The sequence below is a fragment of the Ochotona princeps genome, chromosome 4 (genome assembly GCF_030435755.1).
Source record: "Ochotona princeps isolate mOchPri1 chromosome 4, mOchPri1.hap1, whole genome shotgun sequence".
Taxonomy (NCBI): Eukaryota; Metazoa; Chordata; class Mammalia; order Lagomorpha; family Ochotonidae; genus Ochotona; species Ochotona princeps.
The window spans coordinates 77,041,934-77,058,961 of NC_080835.1; the positions used below are offsets into that span (position 1 = coordinate 77,041,934).

Consider the following 17,028-nt stretch of genomic DNA (forward strand, 5'->3'; position numbering starts at 1 on the left):
ACCCTCAGAGCGTGCCCCACGTCAGGGACCCTGGAATGGGTGGGAGGCTAGGTGGGGCTTCTCCTTTTATCTCTCCCTTTACCCCAGATACAGAAATAATAATAATAATAATAATAATAATACATTTTCCTATAGTCTTTGATCCTTTGTGCCCTAATCAACTATGTAAAGATCATTAAAATAAACTAATTACAAAAAATTTTTGATGAAAATGAAGTGATTTTTAATTTGCAGATGAAGGATTCTGAAGGTTATATTAAGGCTACATCACAAGTTTGGTTTTAAAGCAGCTCTAATAAGGATTTCAACAAATCAGCTACTCCAGGACATATGCAGAGATACAATTATGTGGCAACTTCTTAATATTCCAAGGCATCACAGTCTTGTTCAAATATGGAAAGAGATGAGTCTTTCTACAGTGCTACTCCCTCAGAGCTATTCTCCTTTGTAGACAACAATGTTATTGTCAGTCTCATACACTTTCACTTTGTAAAGAACTCCCACAGGAAGAAATTTCTGGAGGTTTTCCCAGATATAAACAGCTACATTCTCAGTTGTGCTATAGGAAAAGAAAAACAAAAAGACAGGAGAGAAAGTTCAAAATGCAAATAAACAAAATTTCTAGAGACCAGAAATTCTAATTTTGATATCATTATTAAACACTTCACACATCAAACAGCAATCAGACAAAATGCTCAAGTCAGTTTTTCTCTGTTCTCTACCCCTGTCAGGGCAGACACCAACACCCACCTCACGACATTTGCGAAGTATGGCACGTCCAGGTCCAGATTCTTGTGATCCAGGGGCTTCATAATCGCCTCCTAGAGATGAAGGGAAAAACCATTTAGAGAAAAGGAGACTCACATTCCAAGGTGTTCCACTAAGGTCTCTAAACCTCACCCTGCCATCTAGCCACCATTTTACCTGTGACTTACAAATCCATCCATCTTAGAGTTTAAAAATATAGTCAGGTCCAATACTCCGTAATAAATACAAAATTATCCCTGACCCTGAATTGAAAAGATGAAAACCAAAGAGTGAGGAGGATTTCTGGTTCTTCCTTGTAAAATAAGCTATCATTTTCGAGAATCAAATGAACACTTTCTGAACTCCTTCCCAAAAGATACCAGGAATACTTTTCCATAGCAATCTCACCTAAGAGACAGTGGACAAAGCTCAGGGAGTGTTGCATTTGATAGGGCTGACTAACAACTACTACGATACTAAATAAGTGGTTCTAAATTTCTGCTCTAGGAATGATTTAAGAATGACCTTGGCCTCCTAGAGAAATACAAAATACAAATATAGAAAGACTATATGCTTATATATACTAACATAATGCTTCCTAATGCTTATATATACTAACATAATGCTTTCCTTGCCATTAGCAATTATTCTAACTCCTTTATTCTTTCTAGAGTTTTACTTTTGGCTATTACACAAAGTTTAAGCATTTGTGAAACAATCCAACTTTCCTTATGGTATTGTTTTAAGAGAGGTATGCTAATAACAATAGTACCAAGAATTCTTTGGAAGAAAATTGAAATCACATTTAAAAAAATTCAGCAAGTCCCAGATCCAACAGCTTTTACAAAGTAGGTCAAATGAAGGACATTCCCCATGGCTACCAAGAACATAACTACCTTTGCTTTATCTTCAGTCCCAATTCCAGCCCCAACTCCTCCCCTGGAGCCTCTTCTGCAGGGCCCTTTCTAGTCTCCCTCTGTATGCCATGGTGAGGCCCTTCTACTGTGGGCAGTGTGTGTGTCCCCAGGTCAACCAAAGTGGGGAAAAGCAGAGAGCCGCTCCTCCGGGGAGTCAATCACATTCTTGCTGAGACCTCCATACGGTCACCTTGCACGTAACTGTGTGTGTACAAATTCTACACCCCCAGACAACACATGAACCCTGTCTTTAAAGAACTTTCTTCACATCTATTTATTTAGCCAATAGTTAATGAATACTTAACTATCCTTTACCTCTCAGAAAAAGTAATGAACATGATCTATGGGCTATGTCCCAGTCATCTTTGTATTCTTAATACATAAGAATAGATGCATAGTAAGCAAGCTGAATATAGGGATAGATATCACACAAGAAATCATGACAGTTAATAAAAGACCCACATTTTTAATGGAATAATATCAGAATACCTGGGTTAAAGTCCGAGTGCTACTTCCTATCAAATTTCCTGCTAACGAGCTCCCTGGGAGGCAGGTAATGGTTCTAAGTACTGTGGCTCTTGCTGCCCAGGTGGGAAACCAGCACTGACTTCCAGAATGTTTGCCTCAGCCTAGTTTAGCCTTGGCTGTTGCAGACACTTCAAGAGCAAAGTAGCAGATCAACTATTTATCTCTGTGTCTATCTCTTGTCTCCCTGCCTTTCAAAACAACAACAAAAAAATCTAAATGGAAAGAAATCTTCTGCTAATTTTGCAAACATCCTGGGGTAAGTGGGTTAATTGCTCGCATCTCTCAATCTTCATCTATGGAATGAAGAAGTTGGTTTGAATTATCCCTAAAGTCTCGTAGAAGGCAAGAATTCTGTAAGGACATAATCAGTGTGCTCTTTATTGCATGTCATCCCTATGATGAACTGCTCCAGTGAGTTTAAAATAAATCCAGAGTGGATAAATGGGTGAGGGGACAGAGGAGTAAAATCTATGACCAAAGGCATGAGGAATATTTAAATAAAAAATAGAAAGTTGGGTCCGACACAGTTGCCTAGTGGCTAAAGTCCTAGTCTTGCATGCACTGGGATCCTATCCAGGCATCGATTTGTATCTGGGCTGTTCCACTTCCCTTCCAGTTCCCTGCTTGTAGCCGAGGAAAGCAGTCAAGGATGACCCTAAGTTACCTTGGGACCCTGCACTGGCATGGTAGACCTGGAGGGAGCTCCTGGCTCCTGGCTTTGGATCAGCTCAGCTCCAGCCATCGCAGTCACTTGGGAGTGAACCAGCAGACAGATTTTTCTATCTCTCCTTCTCTCTGTACATCTGATTTTCCAATAAAAATAAATACATTTTAAAAAAGACATCTTAAAAAAAGAAATAGAAAGCTACAATGAGAAAATTGGGTCTTAAAAGATGAGCAGAATTTGTCAGATGGAGGACATCAAGAGATTTCATCAACGAAGAGTACAAGGCGAGCATGTTACATTTCTTCCCATCACTTCAACTCCACTGTGAGTAATTTCTACTAAAGCCACCCAAACATCTTAGAAGCCCATGTAAATAGTTCCTCCAACCACTCTTCAATTCACATACCTAATTCTACTTCCAAGGTCATGGAATCTCAGAAGACAACTGGTTGGGGAGGTGACAAGGGGACCATCACATACTGTGCTTCAGGGATAGCATTCAGTAAGTATTTAACATGGCATTACCTCCATGTACTCTTTGAGTTCAGTCAAATTCATAACCATTCCTGTAACAGGATCAATCTGAAGAATAAAACAAGGTGAATGTTACTTTAATAGGCTCTCCACATCTAAACCTCTGGAAATTATTACAGGCTGTGCAAGGTGTGCAGATTGTGCTCTCAATGGCCTTGGTCCTGGAGAAATCATCTGAGCACAGAAGTACCACGCACTTCAGGCAGTCACATCATTGTACAGCTCTTTGATTAGTCACACACAGCACATGGAAGACAGCACTTAGGGGGAGGAGAGGCCTGGAAGGGAGGTGGCTCACCACACACAAAGCCAACGAGGACTCAACACTGATTAGCTTAGTTTTCAGCAGGGAATCCACCACATTGTCTGAAAGAGGGCCCAGCAATGTGCACAAACCACACAAATATTTGCAGCACGTACCTCTCCATGTACTGTCACCACCACTATGGGAAAAGGAAACAAAACACCAAAAAAACCAGCATGACTTTCAACAGATTAACATCACAGCACAAGTTAGGCAACGTAAATGATGTGTTCACTGCCCTCCACCCACAAAGGAACCCTTCACATTTTCTTTTAGTTAACATCTTTTCACCAACCAAACTGAAACTCGAACAAAATAGAGGGGCTTAGTAGCTGCTCAGCTAAGCAGGAAATCATGAAGGGTATAAAATTAGGATGTTGAGACACCAGGGGATAGAGTTCCTGCTGGAGCTCTGAGTACAGAAGTAGAAAACGCATACAGAGAAGAGAAGCTATGCACTGAGCTGGTCTCCAGTTCTGGCCAGTACTCCTGAGCATGCAAAACTACTGTTAGGTCTTCAACTCATCGCTTAACTCACAAAAAACTTGAATAGTGAACTATAATGCTTTGTAAACTAGCAAGCACTTACACGAATATTTGAAAAATCTTCATAATAGGGGCTTTACAAACTAGAAAGTTTTACAGATTTTTTTTTTGTCCCTGCACAAATTCCTTGGAATGTTGGCAAATTTTCAGACTCAATCATTTTTCTGCCACACAGCATATGCCTAGGATATGCCCCCTTTTGTCAAGGAACAAAATTTAACTTAAGTGTCAGGCATACCTGAAGGAAGGGTAAAAACGCCACCAAAAAAATTTAGTAGACACGCTAAGACCCAAGAAAGACTTCTTTCAACTCTTTGTTTTGGACACATCCTACCAAGGCTACTGATGGTAACTCCCATTTGCTGTTCACCGCCGGCTCCAAGCATTGACACTCCGTCCGTCGGAGCTCTCTGATTACACCTACATGTGTGCAACACCTTTTGTCCTCACAGAAGGGCTAACTCGTCACCAGGTTTTTTTCTCACCTTTATAATTGTGCCCATGGCCATTGGGATTGTTGCATTTCCCAAACAGTTTCAAGTTTTCTTCATTACTCAAGGAATTGCTGCACACAAAAAGAGAAAAAAAGCATAACACATTCAGACCCGCCGACCCCTTTTCTGTTCCCTCATTTATTATTTGTTCCAGTCATTTGAGAAGTTTTTCAATTTGTTATTACTTTGGTTCACCAAGTGCGGAGTCATACATCATCTTGATTTCATTATTTGACTATACATCATGAACCAGCATATGCTCCCTAATTGGATGACTGTACTGTGCAAATTAGCATGAACAACCCTTACAGCTAACCCCCTTTTCCCACAGCAAATTCCTACAACTGATCTACACATGTTCTCCCTCATTTCACTTCAGTAAACACTGACTAAACACCTACTATGTAAAAGGCAGGTGCAGAAGGAAGCAAAAGCACATAAGGATAAATGCAAGATTTGTCCTCAAGCCATAAAATCTCTCCTGAAAAAGAAAATTACAGGGCTTAAATCTATGCTTTAATTATCTTGGTCTACTGTGCCACAACTATCGCCTATTGAAAATTGTATCACTCCATTGAGGATTTCAAATTCAGCAAATTTTTAAAATTGCAACACAGAGCTCTTGTTTCAGAGAGAAAACAATTCACTGAATGATTTTTTAAATGTATTTATCTGAAAGGAAGAGAGGCACAAACAACTCTCCCAACCACTGGTTCTCTCCCCCTCAATGCCTGGAAGAGCCAGGGCTGGTGCGCCAAGAGCTCTGGGCTCTGGGCTCTGGGCTCTGGCTCTGGCTCTGGACTCTCACACCTGCCACAGCACCTGAGCCATCACCTCCTGAATGTCAGGGTGTACAGCGGCAGGAAGCTGGAATCAACAGGCTCCCTGAAATGGAATATGGGCATCCTACTACTGCACCAAACCCCTGCTCACACTCACCCAGCGAGCTTCTGTCCCCGGGAGGCCTCACCCACGTTCATTCTGTGAGCTTCCCCCCCTTGCCCTGTGAGATCTTCCCCGTTATTCCCACTTTTCATAGACTGCCACAGCCAAGCTGCAGCACAATTTTGTGCTCAGCGTACTCTCCACAAGATTGGTTGCATCTGTGAACTCAACCAGGTTCATCTGCAAGCTGGCTGGATCCCTGCAAACATCCCTGCCACCAGCACAAGACCGCATACAGAATAAACAAGCGCTTGTCTGGTGAATGAATGGATGCCTCCTGGTACAGAAATTGACAAAAATCAGGCATTGCTTGGGACACCCACATCCCTTCTCACTGCCCTCTGCTCTCCATCAGCTTCCTTCTAACACATGCTCTGGGGGCAGCAGGTGATTTAAGTACTTAGGTCGCCGCAAAGGCACTGGAGCCCAGGGCTAGGGGTCCTGACTCTTCCTGGCTGTCGTTGGCCCAGTCCTGGCTCTTACTCATCATCTGGGGAACGAAACAAGGGGTGGACGCTTGTGTGTGTGTGCCTTTCAAATAAAATAAAAAAAATTTTTAGAGCTTAAAACTTCCTAAGGTTTCAAATCGCAACTGTGCTGCAGGCTTAGGAAACTGAACATACTGGGCTCCTCTCGGTAACAAAGGAGCAAAATGTGCCACGTAACCGTTCCAGATGCGGTAGCTGTGCGCATGACACATGATGTCAGCCAACACTCACTGAATGCGCTGACGACACACCACAGCCAGTACCGGGTGGTCTGAGCCTAACTCGTTGAACTTCACGGCCACACCCTAGAAGGGGCGACTGGAGCGTCCGGCTCCCGAAACCAGGTCGTCGCCCCTCGGCAGCCGGCCGCCTGTTCCAGAACCCGGCACGTCTCGGTCCCCGCGGCCGCCCCACCCCGGGGCGCGCGCGCGGCCACGCCCCGGGACGTGCCCGGCAGCCGGATGCCCGCCCGTGGCTGTGGGCACCTGCAGGCCCTCCCCACCTGTGCAGCCGGTGGCTCGCGCTGAAGGAAACTAGGCGGGACACCCGCGCCCAGCGGCGACCGCCCGAGCCCGCCGCGCTCATGGTCTTCCAGGCCCACGCCCTTTTTCTGTCAGCGCCTCTTCCTCGTGCGGCTGCGCAGGACGGGCTCGGGCCGTCCCCGGAGGCGTTCCCGCCGTTGGGCTCCAGCCAATCCCGGCCCGGGGAGGTCTCCACTTCGTACCGGCGGCTTCCTCCTTCCCTGTTTATTCTGAAGTTCGATTAGTTAGCGAAACCTCTGACGGACGCCGATGGCTGGGGACTTACCGTCCAGAGGCCGCCCCGCACGTTTTGGGGCACCGTAGTTACTTGCTGGGTCCTCGAGTGACCTCTCAAGCTTCCTCTCCTGCTCCTAGAAAGCCTGGGGTTAAACAGAAAGCCGCGGAGGCTGCTAACCCTTGATCAGATGAACCCCAGGACAACCATCTGCTTGTAGCTTTATGCAGAAATCTGAGTGCCGGGAGGACTGCTTAGTGTGAACCCATGGCAGCCATCAACATGGCGTCTCTTCTATTTTCCTCTCCTAAATGTACAACTCTACAGCAAGTCAAGACACCTTGGGAGAGAGAGGCTCCTGTCTTCTCCCACCTGCTCACAAGAATGTTCATTCTACTTACTGTCGTTTCCTCTTGCCTCCATCACTTTTCATTAAATATTTATTACAAATCTACCGTGTTGCTGGCACTGCAACAGGCAGGCACAGGAGAGAAGAACTGGACACTGTATATGAGAAAAATGAGAAGCAGGACACGCCAGTGATAACAGACTAGGAAGTTTCTTGTACATGTGGGAGAGGGGGAAAAAAATCAGTGGGACCTAGTGGAAATGTAAGGGCTGGAAAGTTATGGGTAACAGGGTATCTTGCCAACGCTATCCATCTGAGACCTTTATGGCTTCCCTGAATAAAAGATAGGGGGCTTCCTAAGGTTTATTTTTACTGGAAAGACAAATCTACACAGAGAAGGGGCAACAGAGAAAAAGTTCTTCCCTCTGCTGGTTCACTCCCCTACTGGGTTCAATGGCCAGAGCTGAGCTGATCTGAAGCTGGGAGCCAGGATCTTCTGAGTCTCCCACGTGGGGAGCAGGGTCCCAAGGCCTCAGGCCACCCTCCATTGCCTTCCTAGACCACATGTAAGGAGCTGGATGGGAAGTAGACCAGCCGGGACATGAACCAGTGCCCATATGGGATGCTGGCAGGTGCAAAGCAAGGAGTTAGTCACTAAGCCATCACACCAGGCCCAGTCTTCTGACATAAATAAACCCAGCACAAAGCTAGGCAATGTTGCGTGGGTGAAATGAATAACTCTAATCTCAAAGCACAGAAGCCTAAGAGGAGTATTGTTTATACTGATTAGATCCTTCTGTAGTTTCAAGAACTTTGCAGAAGGCAGGGCTAGGGCAGAATTCAATGGTGATTTCTCCCAGATGTTTCCTGTCTCCTGCTATAGACTAGGAATCTTCAAGAGTTAGCAGAAGATAATCTAAGCCTCTGAGGAGGCTGAGCTTTGACACATGCTCTCCATGGTCAGACCATGGAACCTGCACTTTTCTGCATGGTTGGAGTTCTGAGATCAGCATTCAGTTTGGGGGGATCCCCAAAGAAACTTTGTCTGAGGTGATCCCAGACCTGATTCTTGGGTGTGCTTGCCAGTACAGGGTCTGGCACAGTTTGTTGCCTCAATCAGCTTATTCATATGCTGCTGGTTGCAATTGCTGGGTCAGTTCTGACTCCATCCATGTCTTCTATTACAAACCAATGGGTGTTGCAGCCAGCCCGATCCTGCCCACTACACACTCACCCCTCACACAAATCAGTGGAAGCTGCAGCCTAGTGGGAGTGACCCGCAATAACCCCCATCAGTCCTGCCCTGGTTCCCATGCTTGCCAGTATGCACAGCAGACTGGTCTAGGCTGTCCCACATTCCATTCAGCTCCCCTAAACATCATTGGGCATTGAAGCCTAACTCAACCTCCAACCCTCATTCATGTCAGCAGGTGCCCCTGCCTGCCTAGTCAGGGCTGCCCCCAGTCCTCATTCTCATGTTCACCAATTAGAGCTTCAGCCCATCAGAGAAGGGCCCACTGTTTCCCTACTGGGCCCACTCCCACTCCAGGATCTTGCAATCTGCAGGTGGTTCTGCAGGCTAACTCAGTATGACTTGCCCCAAGTTCCAGCACTTGCCAGCTGATGCTGCAGCAGAGCCCAACCAGCCTGTCCTTATTCTGACATAAAGTATTTTTAATTCAGTTTTCCAAAACTTTTTGAAGTACTCTCATTTTGTTTGTTCTAAATTCAATTATTGTTATATAACAAACCTTCTTTACACATTTTCAAATATTTGTCCCATCTCCCTCATTGGGTTATTTTTAAAAAGAATTTCAAAGAATTATAAACTTTTATAGATTGTAGAGAAAGAAATTTTAATGGATACGAAAGCACAGGCTAAGATAAATGAATAACTTATCCAGGATCACTTAGAATAGCAACAGTATTCCCTAGGGACTGACTACAACAGACAAATACTGTCTAGAAACTATTGTTACACAAACATTTCTCATTCCCCAAACAGTTGGAAGAATAAAAAGGTGGAAGGACAAAAGATATTTCTAAGAAGTTACTTTGATAAACAAGGTGCCCTACTAAAATATTTCATTGCATTTACAAAGTTCGTATGCCAAACTGTTTTTCTATGTAAAAGTATTCACCAATTTCATCATCAGTGGTCCTCACTGATCATTTATGAATTATGAGTTGAACTGTGTCCCTCTTAAGAAAAGTTCCTGTGTTGAAGCCCCTCGGAATGTAACTGTATTTGGAAATAGAGCTAATTAACTGGTCCAGGGTGGGAATTCAGCCAGCCACGGGAGGGAGTACAGGTGTTACTGGAGGAAAAGAGAACAAAGGATTTTGAGGGCGTTGGCAGGAGTGTGACTTAAGTGACAGACTCTAAGTAGACCTGAGGCTATTGGTAAAAACTGGCAGGGTGTAGAAATACAGATTTTTGTGGTCTCTAGTGCCACCTGTTGCCCAACTACTGGCGTTTCCTCAGTTCCTGAGAGTTATACCACCAAAGAGCACAAGAAATGCCCAATTACTGAAGTCCCTCAAAACAACAGCCCCCAAGGCTGAGCTGGGGTAGAGGGCGTGGTAGCAGGTGGTCTACAGGAGCTGTGTGCCATTGCACTAGTATTGCTATCAACAGCACAGAAATAGCCAGCTGAGAAGAAGCCTCCAAATATAGCATGCATGGCTTCCTGTCCTCCAGCTGTCTTAGGGCCAATGGCAAGCATGGCTGTGATGGAATGAACGAGATGTATATGAGACCAGTACTCAAAGTCCACTATCTCAATCACTTTTATTCTCCCAGCCTGATAGTGGTAATGACCCAATTTCAGTTTCTCTTTTATGCATACTTACTGTTATCCATAGAAAGATACATCCAATAAATGTAAATCTATGCACTCTTCAAAAGGTTGTATCACTTGCTTAATGATATCAAGGAAAAAAACCCAAAAATATAAAACCATTATTATCTCACAAATTCTGTTTTTAATAGCAATGTGAAAACCAAATAGTTTGGGATATTGGGGTGTCTTTTTTCCTCTCTTTTGTACAAAGTACACTCATTTTAAACCTGGCTCCTGAAGTTGTTTCCTCAGATGGGGACGAAGGTGCCATGGAATCCATAGGGCATTTGCACAGGTACCTCTGCTCGGCCCAGTTCTTCAAAGTTCTTGGCATCCAAGACAAGGAGGAAATTGCTTTCCTTCTAGAAAAGGAAACACAATACTAAAAGAAAAAGTTCCTCTCTTTTAATTGAAAATGGTCTCTTCCTCAGGACCATAAAATTCTTAAAGGCAAGACTATGTCTTAATCATCTTCATCTCTATTCTCAGTCCCTAGCATACTACCTTACCTATATGCTCATGAAAAATTTCCACAGTGATACACTAGACCGAAAAGGAAATTACAGCTAAACAACTTAATATTTAAAGCGTACTTAAATTGTCTAAATCAGTGATCTTCATAGGATCACTAATGATCTTTATACTTGTCTCTTCCCAGTCTCCTAAGATACATAGGAGCATTACCAAATTAGAAACACTTCCATTTTGTGTTCCTTTGGAGTGGTTCAAAGGGCAGTATTGTGAGGCTGACTAAGGTTTGTCCTGTTTTAATTACAGGAGTACCAAGTGCATCATGAGGCTTGAGTCTCCCAAGTTCATGCAGATATGGCTAACCGATCACAGCATTTGTCCCACTGAATCCTTAACAGGCCTCTGGATCCCACACCAAGGCAGGTACCAGTCACTAACCAAAGTCTTCGCTCAAAGTGAATGAATCTGCCATAGGACTGTCCTAGACAACAGTTCACATAATAGGTAACATTATTGAGACACTAGGCCAGGCTTATGGCCTTGAACTTTGAGATCCACTAATTGAAATCTGTGCAGAGGGTGATGTGAACATTAGACTAGAAGCCCAAACATGTAGACTTAAAGACTGGTTTTGCCACTCTGGGACATGCTGCAAGTCTCAACTTTTTACTGTATGTAAAACAGTATCCCACGAAGTAATTTTGATGACTGAGTAAGACAGCATGGTGAAAGCAGTTTGTTAATAACAAATTCTTACTTAAATATAAATTAGTGTCATGGTACTACAAATAGAACTTTAAAACAATAATAAAATGTGGATTGTGATAAAGGAGTATGTAACTAGTAAAAAGTAGAGGGTGACATATCAGAATCAAAAAAACTTTACAGCACCATTAAATAGAACCCTCAAGTGGCTCCAGTGCTGTTTCCCTCTGACTAGCCACATCCAGGAAAATGTGATCTATTGATTTACCTGGTTGGGAGTGATCACCACAGAAAGAACAACCCCATCATCTTCTTCATTAGCTCCTGGTATTGGCACAAAAACTGGTTCTGAGGGATAAAATCCATCCTTTCTCCAAACCTGCAGAGACCCCCAAAAAAGCACATGATTAACAAAAAAAGACCAGTTATGACAAGGAAGATTTCTGTAGCTTTTGTCACTTCCAGCATAAAGCTGGATATCAATAGAGTATTCAGAAAGTCTTGTTGAGTTGGATAGTGGGATGGAGTTTTTGTAACCACAAATTCCATCACCACTGAACATAATTTACAGTGTAATTTATCAGCAACCTCAACCTTACAGTTTCTCCCAAAATAACATCATCCATAGAAATTATGTTTCTGCATTTGGGGTTTTTTTAGATTCCCCAGGGGGAACATATTCCTAACTTAGGCAATTCCATGTGTCCCTCAAAATTAAAAAAATATTACTGGGCTACTTATATATTAAAGAATCCTAGGTGTTACCTTAAAACAAACAGTAACTAATTTAAAAACCAAAAGAGGTTTTTTAAAAGTTCCAAAGAAGAAAAATATTTCAATCACCTTCAGTGTCTTGTTCACCACATCAACCTTGATCAGAGAATCTCCCACCAAATGCCGGAAGCCACAGCCATAGAAGAACTGATACTTTTTGCCGCTGAATTTTCCGTAGTTGATCTGGGGAAATTCAATGCCTCCTTCCTCCTCTAGGTCCTTGTGATGCAGATTTTCATGAGAGCACCAAATCTAACAGATCCAAAAAGGATTTACTTATTTCCTTTAGTGTTTCTGATTTTCATCAGTGTAAGTCAGTGAGGGGGGACTAACTAAATGAATTTGTAACAAGCCTTGGAAACTGAGGTTCTATATGAATTTTTTTTTTTAGCAATTGCTCTTTTTTTATCGTGGGTATAAATGCATAAAATAACATCATAGGAGTGAGCAACTGACTCGGTAGTTAAAATAACCACATCCTGTACCTCAGTACCTGGATTCACATCCTGGATCCAGCTCCCAGGTTCACTATCTCAGCAATCGATAATGGCTGAAGTATTTGAATGCTGCAACCCACATGGGAGACTGGAATTGAATTACTGCCTCTTGGCTCCAAGCTCCTAGTTTTGGCCTAGTTTTCCTAACCATTGCGGGCATTTACAAAGTGAACTTGTAGATTGGAGCACTGTCTCTCACACTCCCCATTCCCCTTAAATAATAGTCAAAAAATAAATTAGATTTAAGAGCAAATACAAACACCAGGTTTTATAACTGCTCATAAAATGGAATAAGAGATGAAAGTGAACTTCCTACTTGGCTAAAGCTAAGAGACTGACAGCTTCACAACACTATTACCAACAAGGTGGGAAACGTTCAATGCCCACTTCAAATGCTTAGCCATCCCACAACCACTAGGAAGCTGCATTCACCTTCTTCCAAACAAAAACAAAGTGCAGCGTAAGCACAGTGCTCAGTCTCATCTAGTTGCTGTAATTTTTATTCAAGCAATATTCCCCTACTCTCACCCTGATCAGCTAAATCCTGGGAAGCCTTCTAAACACCAAATATTGGTGAGAACAGCCAAGAGGTGAAGTAACCCCACAGAGTTCAAAGTCTTCATCTAATGTCCATGGATGGCATACCTTTCCGTCAGCCTGTTTCACAGCTCTGGCTGAAGAATAGGACAATGGACTGAGGTTCTCACCTTCAGGGGCATCCACACTAATGTTTAAGGGCAAAACAAACCTTCTAGGAAAAGCTCTGGCTGCTGAATTATAGACCTATTGAGACAAAAATAAAACAGATGGAAAAAATTGTCATCCACAGGATAATAGCATGTCTTAACCATTTGGATCCCATCAACATTCCTGGCATTCCTTTGTAACCACATAAATGATCATTTTCATGTATTTCTTAAGTATTTATTGATACCATCAGGCAAGCATCAGACACTAGGAATATCGCAGTGAACAAAGTAAAGTGTTTGCCTTCTGGAAATTTATATTCTAGGAGTAGAAGTATGATAATAAGAGCATAGAAAGAATAGAAACTATTTATGCTACTTGATGGAGTCCATGCAGTAGGTGTGAATAACACGAAGGTGTGAAGAGAACAGCTCCCTGACTGGCAGGGCCCAGGGAGCTACCAGCTGCTTAGCAGGGCTAAGTGGATTCATCTCTGACCACCTTGACGCAGTTTTCACTCCCCTTCGCATGGGCACTCAACCACCCCACTAAGAATTTTGTAATCTATTGAGGCATTGTCTGCCCCTGTGAGATGGCTTTTACAACCAATGTGAGCTTAAGAGTTAATGTTACTGAGGATGTCCTGGTGAGTGGGCCTTTAACTACACACAGGAGTATAATTAAGTCTGTGCTGTTTACCCATTGCCAGAAAATCTGGCCCAGATATTTATCATGCTTTCTGGGGAATGGCTTGATAAGAGGGACCCTAAAAGTTATCCTGTTACTGTGACCCTAAAGGTCATTCTGCTATGACAAAGAATATAGTTACTGTGACCCTAAAGGCCATCCTGCTATGACGAAGAATATAGCTACTGTAACCCTGAAGCCTATCCTGCTAAGGCAAAAAATATAGTTACTGTGGTCTTATAGGTTAGCCTGTCCTTGCAATTCTTTAGAATATAGAAAATGTAGTTGTTTTAGTTGTTTTCATAAAATTTTAGCTAGAGGAAATATAGGGTGATTTCACTAATATCATAAAGATATATTTTTGATTATTGTTTGATCACTTATGAAGTTGTAGAGCCTGCAGTTGTAGAGCAATGTAATGTTCATAACTTTTTGTTTTAGATCTTCATGTTTTTTCTCTCTTGATGTATTTCTCCCATTTAGTGATAGATAAGTTGAATAAGAATTGTGTTAGGAGTGTATTACTGCATAAGATGTGTGGTCTACTGAGAAACTCTTGGTTGCAACGTTGGAATGGATAATGCCTTGTTTAATACTGAAACAATTTGTAGAATTGTTTTTGGAAACACTCACTCATCCATTGTAGAGTTGAAACTTAAATAGAGTAACTTAGCTCACTGCTAACTGCAATTCTTTCCGCCGTTATTTCCCTTGCTTTAACAAATTGTGTGAGCTTACAGACCTAATGGCCAACTAATGTCAATAACCCCGATCCCCATGGACCAAGGCCCCAGACCTTTTAACTCATACAAGATAGGGGTCTGGTTGACACAGGCGGCGCCTAGGTTATAGTCCAGACCTGAGGAGAGCAGATGAAGACTGACAAGCCAAGATAAGCAAGGAATATGGAATCCTTACTCAATCATTTCTCAAAAAGTTGTAAATTGTGCCCCCCTGAAGCTATGTCAATATGCCCCTAAGAAAAAACTTTGTACTGCTTCTGTATAAATAAAGCGGACAGCTTTCTCGCTAAGTCCACTACGATCAAGGAATCTGGTGGTCCGTCTCCTTTCTTTCTCTTCACGCCTCATCCACGCACCCTTCTCGAGCTCTGAACCTCGGCCGGAGCTGGACTCCGGCAGCTACTTATAATTAGCATCAAATAAATGACAATTTAGACAAAGATCAAAGGACTAGGGAAATGCTCTCTGTTCAGGTTTGGTCAGAATAGACGTCTGTGCAAAAAGGGTCAATTTAGCAGGCTGATGTGCAAACCTTGCCCATTTTCAAGAAGGGCCTGTTTTGATGACTCACCTCTGGTTGGTTCCTGGAATGATCTGTCTGATTAGATATCTTAGATGAACAATCCAGATATCTTATATTAACAGTGATTTATAAAGAACACTTGTGTTCTCTTGGGAGCCTGGAACTTCATTAACTGAGTTTACTAGGTATCAATGACCAAGAAAAGGACAGTGCATTAAGCATAAATTATGTAGGAAAACAAATAATAAAAATATGGCAATTGAAAAATGTAAAACAAACACACATTATAGAAAACCAACTAAGCCAAAAAGGCTGACGGACTTTCAAAAAGCCAAATTAAATTAATAAAAATCAGCAAGTAAAAACAAAGACAGTAAGAATAAGCACATCAGCAATAAAAGTGGGGAGGAGATGACATATCAATCAACCCTACTACAGTTTTAAAAATACCACATAATGATATGGATAACTTTAGCTCAATAAATTTTATATACTGCAGGTGATCTGGGTAAATTCCTAGAAAAATACAATCTGCCAAATCTGACACAGAAGGAGAGAAAACTGGAATACTTTTATCCAGTTAAAGAAATAGAACTTATAATTTGTCCGTAAGGAAATACATAGCTCCGGAAGGATGTATGGTTAAATTATCCCCAAAACTTTAAGAAACAGTGCCAATCGTCTACAATCTCACCCAAAAAGAAGAAAAAGAGTGAATGATTCCTCCATTGTTTGAGATTAGCAAAATCTTGAAACTCAAACCATAGGGGGACACTACAGAAAAGAAAGCTTACAAGTCAACTTTATTAATGAACACAGATGCAAAAATTCTAAACCAAACATTAGCTAAGCAAATCCACAGTGTGGATGAAATCAACTGGACTTTACTTCGGAAACGAAAGGTTAGCTTAACATGCAAAACTCAATGAAAGGGCTTTGGCTTTCTAATGAAGACTCCAATTGAAATGCCTGGGTCCCACATCAGAATGCTCAGTTTCAATGCTCAGCTGATGGCAGCTTCCTGCTAACGCCTCCTGTTGGAGGCATGGGTGGTGGCTCAGGGAATTCATTTCTACCACATAGGAGGATGATCTGGATTAGCATCTGGGGAGTGAGCCACCAGGGGAACATTTCTCTCTCTCTCTCTCTCTTTCTCTCTCTGCCTCTCAAAACAAAACAAAACAAAACAAAACAAAACCAAAAAAAAAAAAAAAAAACCCAAACCACTTTTGCATGTTATAAGTACTTTTAAAGAAATAAAAGAAAAATGTTGGGGGAAAAAAAAAAAAAGTAAAACTTGTAATTTTCAGATAACATGACTGTGTACACAGGGCCAACTAACTAAACTAATAAGTAAGTTTAGCAAGATCTCTGGATAACAGACAATATTCAAAACAGGCTGCATTTCTCTATACCAGCAACAAAGAGAAAATTAAAGTTTAAATGATATAGATTACAGCAGTTTCAAAACATGCAAAATGCCTAGGGATAAATTTTTGTCTAATTTATCTATTTGAGAGGCAGAAAAAGAAACACAAAGAGCGCTCCCATCCACTGGTTCACTCCCTAAATGCTCACAGTGCCAAAGAGGACAAAGGCAGGACAGAAACTTGGTCTAGGTCTCCCATAGGAGTGGCAGGAACCCAACCACTTGGACCATCAGCTTCTGTCTCCCAGGATCTGCATGGTCAGGAAGATGGAAATGGAAGCTGGTGCCATTCATCAAAACCAAGTACTCCAATACGGGACACACTCATCCTCATGGCTAGGCTAAATACCTGCTCCACTAGGAACACATGCAGGTATGTTATATCCTTATACTG

At 42.3% G+C, this 17,028-nt stretch overlaps 2 protein-coding genes across 3 annotated transcripts in view; both read right to left on the bottom strand.

The window, feature by feature from the left end:
• Positions 1–205: 205 nt before the first annotated feature.
• Positions 206–6,818, bottom strand: PTS (6-pyruvoyltetrahydropterin synthase). Of its 2 annotated transcripts, XM_004585072.4 has the most exons (6): positions 6,673–6,818; positions 4,729–4,808; positions 3,814–3,836; positions 3,385–3,441; positions 751–821; positions 206–559 (listed from the first exon to the last, which is right to left on the bottom strand). In XM_004585072.4, the coding sequence occupies exons 1-6, from the start codon at positions 6,753–6,755 to the stop codon at positions 436–438; spliced, it is 438 nt and encodes a 145-aa protein (XP_004585129.1). In that variant the 5' UTR covers positions 6,756–6,818; the 3' UTR covers positions 206–435. The 2 variants fall into 2 exon arrangements, with proteins under 2 accessions (XP_004585129.1, XP_058518506.1); XM_058662523.1 differs by lacking the exon at positions 3,814–3,836 and having other exon boundaries at positions 6,673–6,810.
• A 3,428-nt stretch (positions 6,819–10,246) lies between these two features.
• BCO2 (beta-carotene oxygenase 2) overlaps positions 10,247–17,028 on the bottom strand; it is a 39,009-nt gene continuing 32,227 nt past the window's right edge. Inside the window, exons 9-12 of the mRNA XM_012926977.3 lie at positions 13,211–13,348; positions 12,138–12,320; positions 11,563–11,673; positions 10,247–10,480 (exon numbers count right to left, since the gene is read on the bottom strand). Of these exons, the coding sequence (XP_012782431.2) occupies positions 10,367–10,480; positions 11,563–11,673; positions 12,138–12,320; positions 13,211–13,348 (546 nt within the window). The 3' untranslated portion in view covers positions 10,247–10,366. The remainder of the gene's footprint in view (positions 10,481–11,562; positions 11,674–12,137; positions 12,321–13,210; positions 13,349–17,028) is intronic.

Bases quoted from the DNA above. Each gene is read 5' to 3' on its own strand.
- PTS (XM_004585072.4), bottom strand. From the start codon at position 6,755: ATGAGCGCGGCGGGCTCGGGCGGTCGCCGCTGGGCGCGGGTGTCCCGC. The intron at 3,442-3,813 runs GTACGTGCTGCA...TTTATTCTTCAG, and splicing joins TGGTGACAGTACATGGAGAG to ATTGATCCTGTTACAGGAAT. The intron at 822-3,384 runs GTAATGCCATGT...CTTCATCTCTAG, and splicing joins AACTCAAAGAGTACATGGAG to GAGGCGATTATGAAGCCCCT.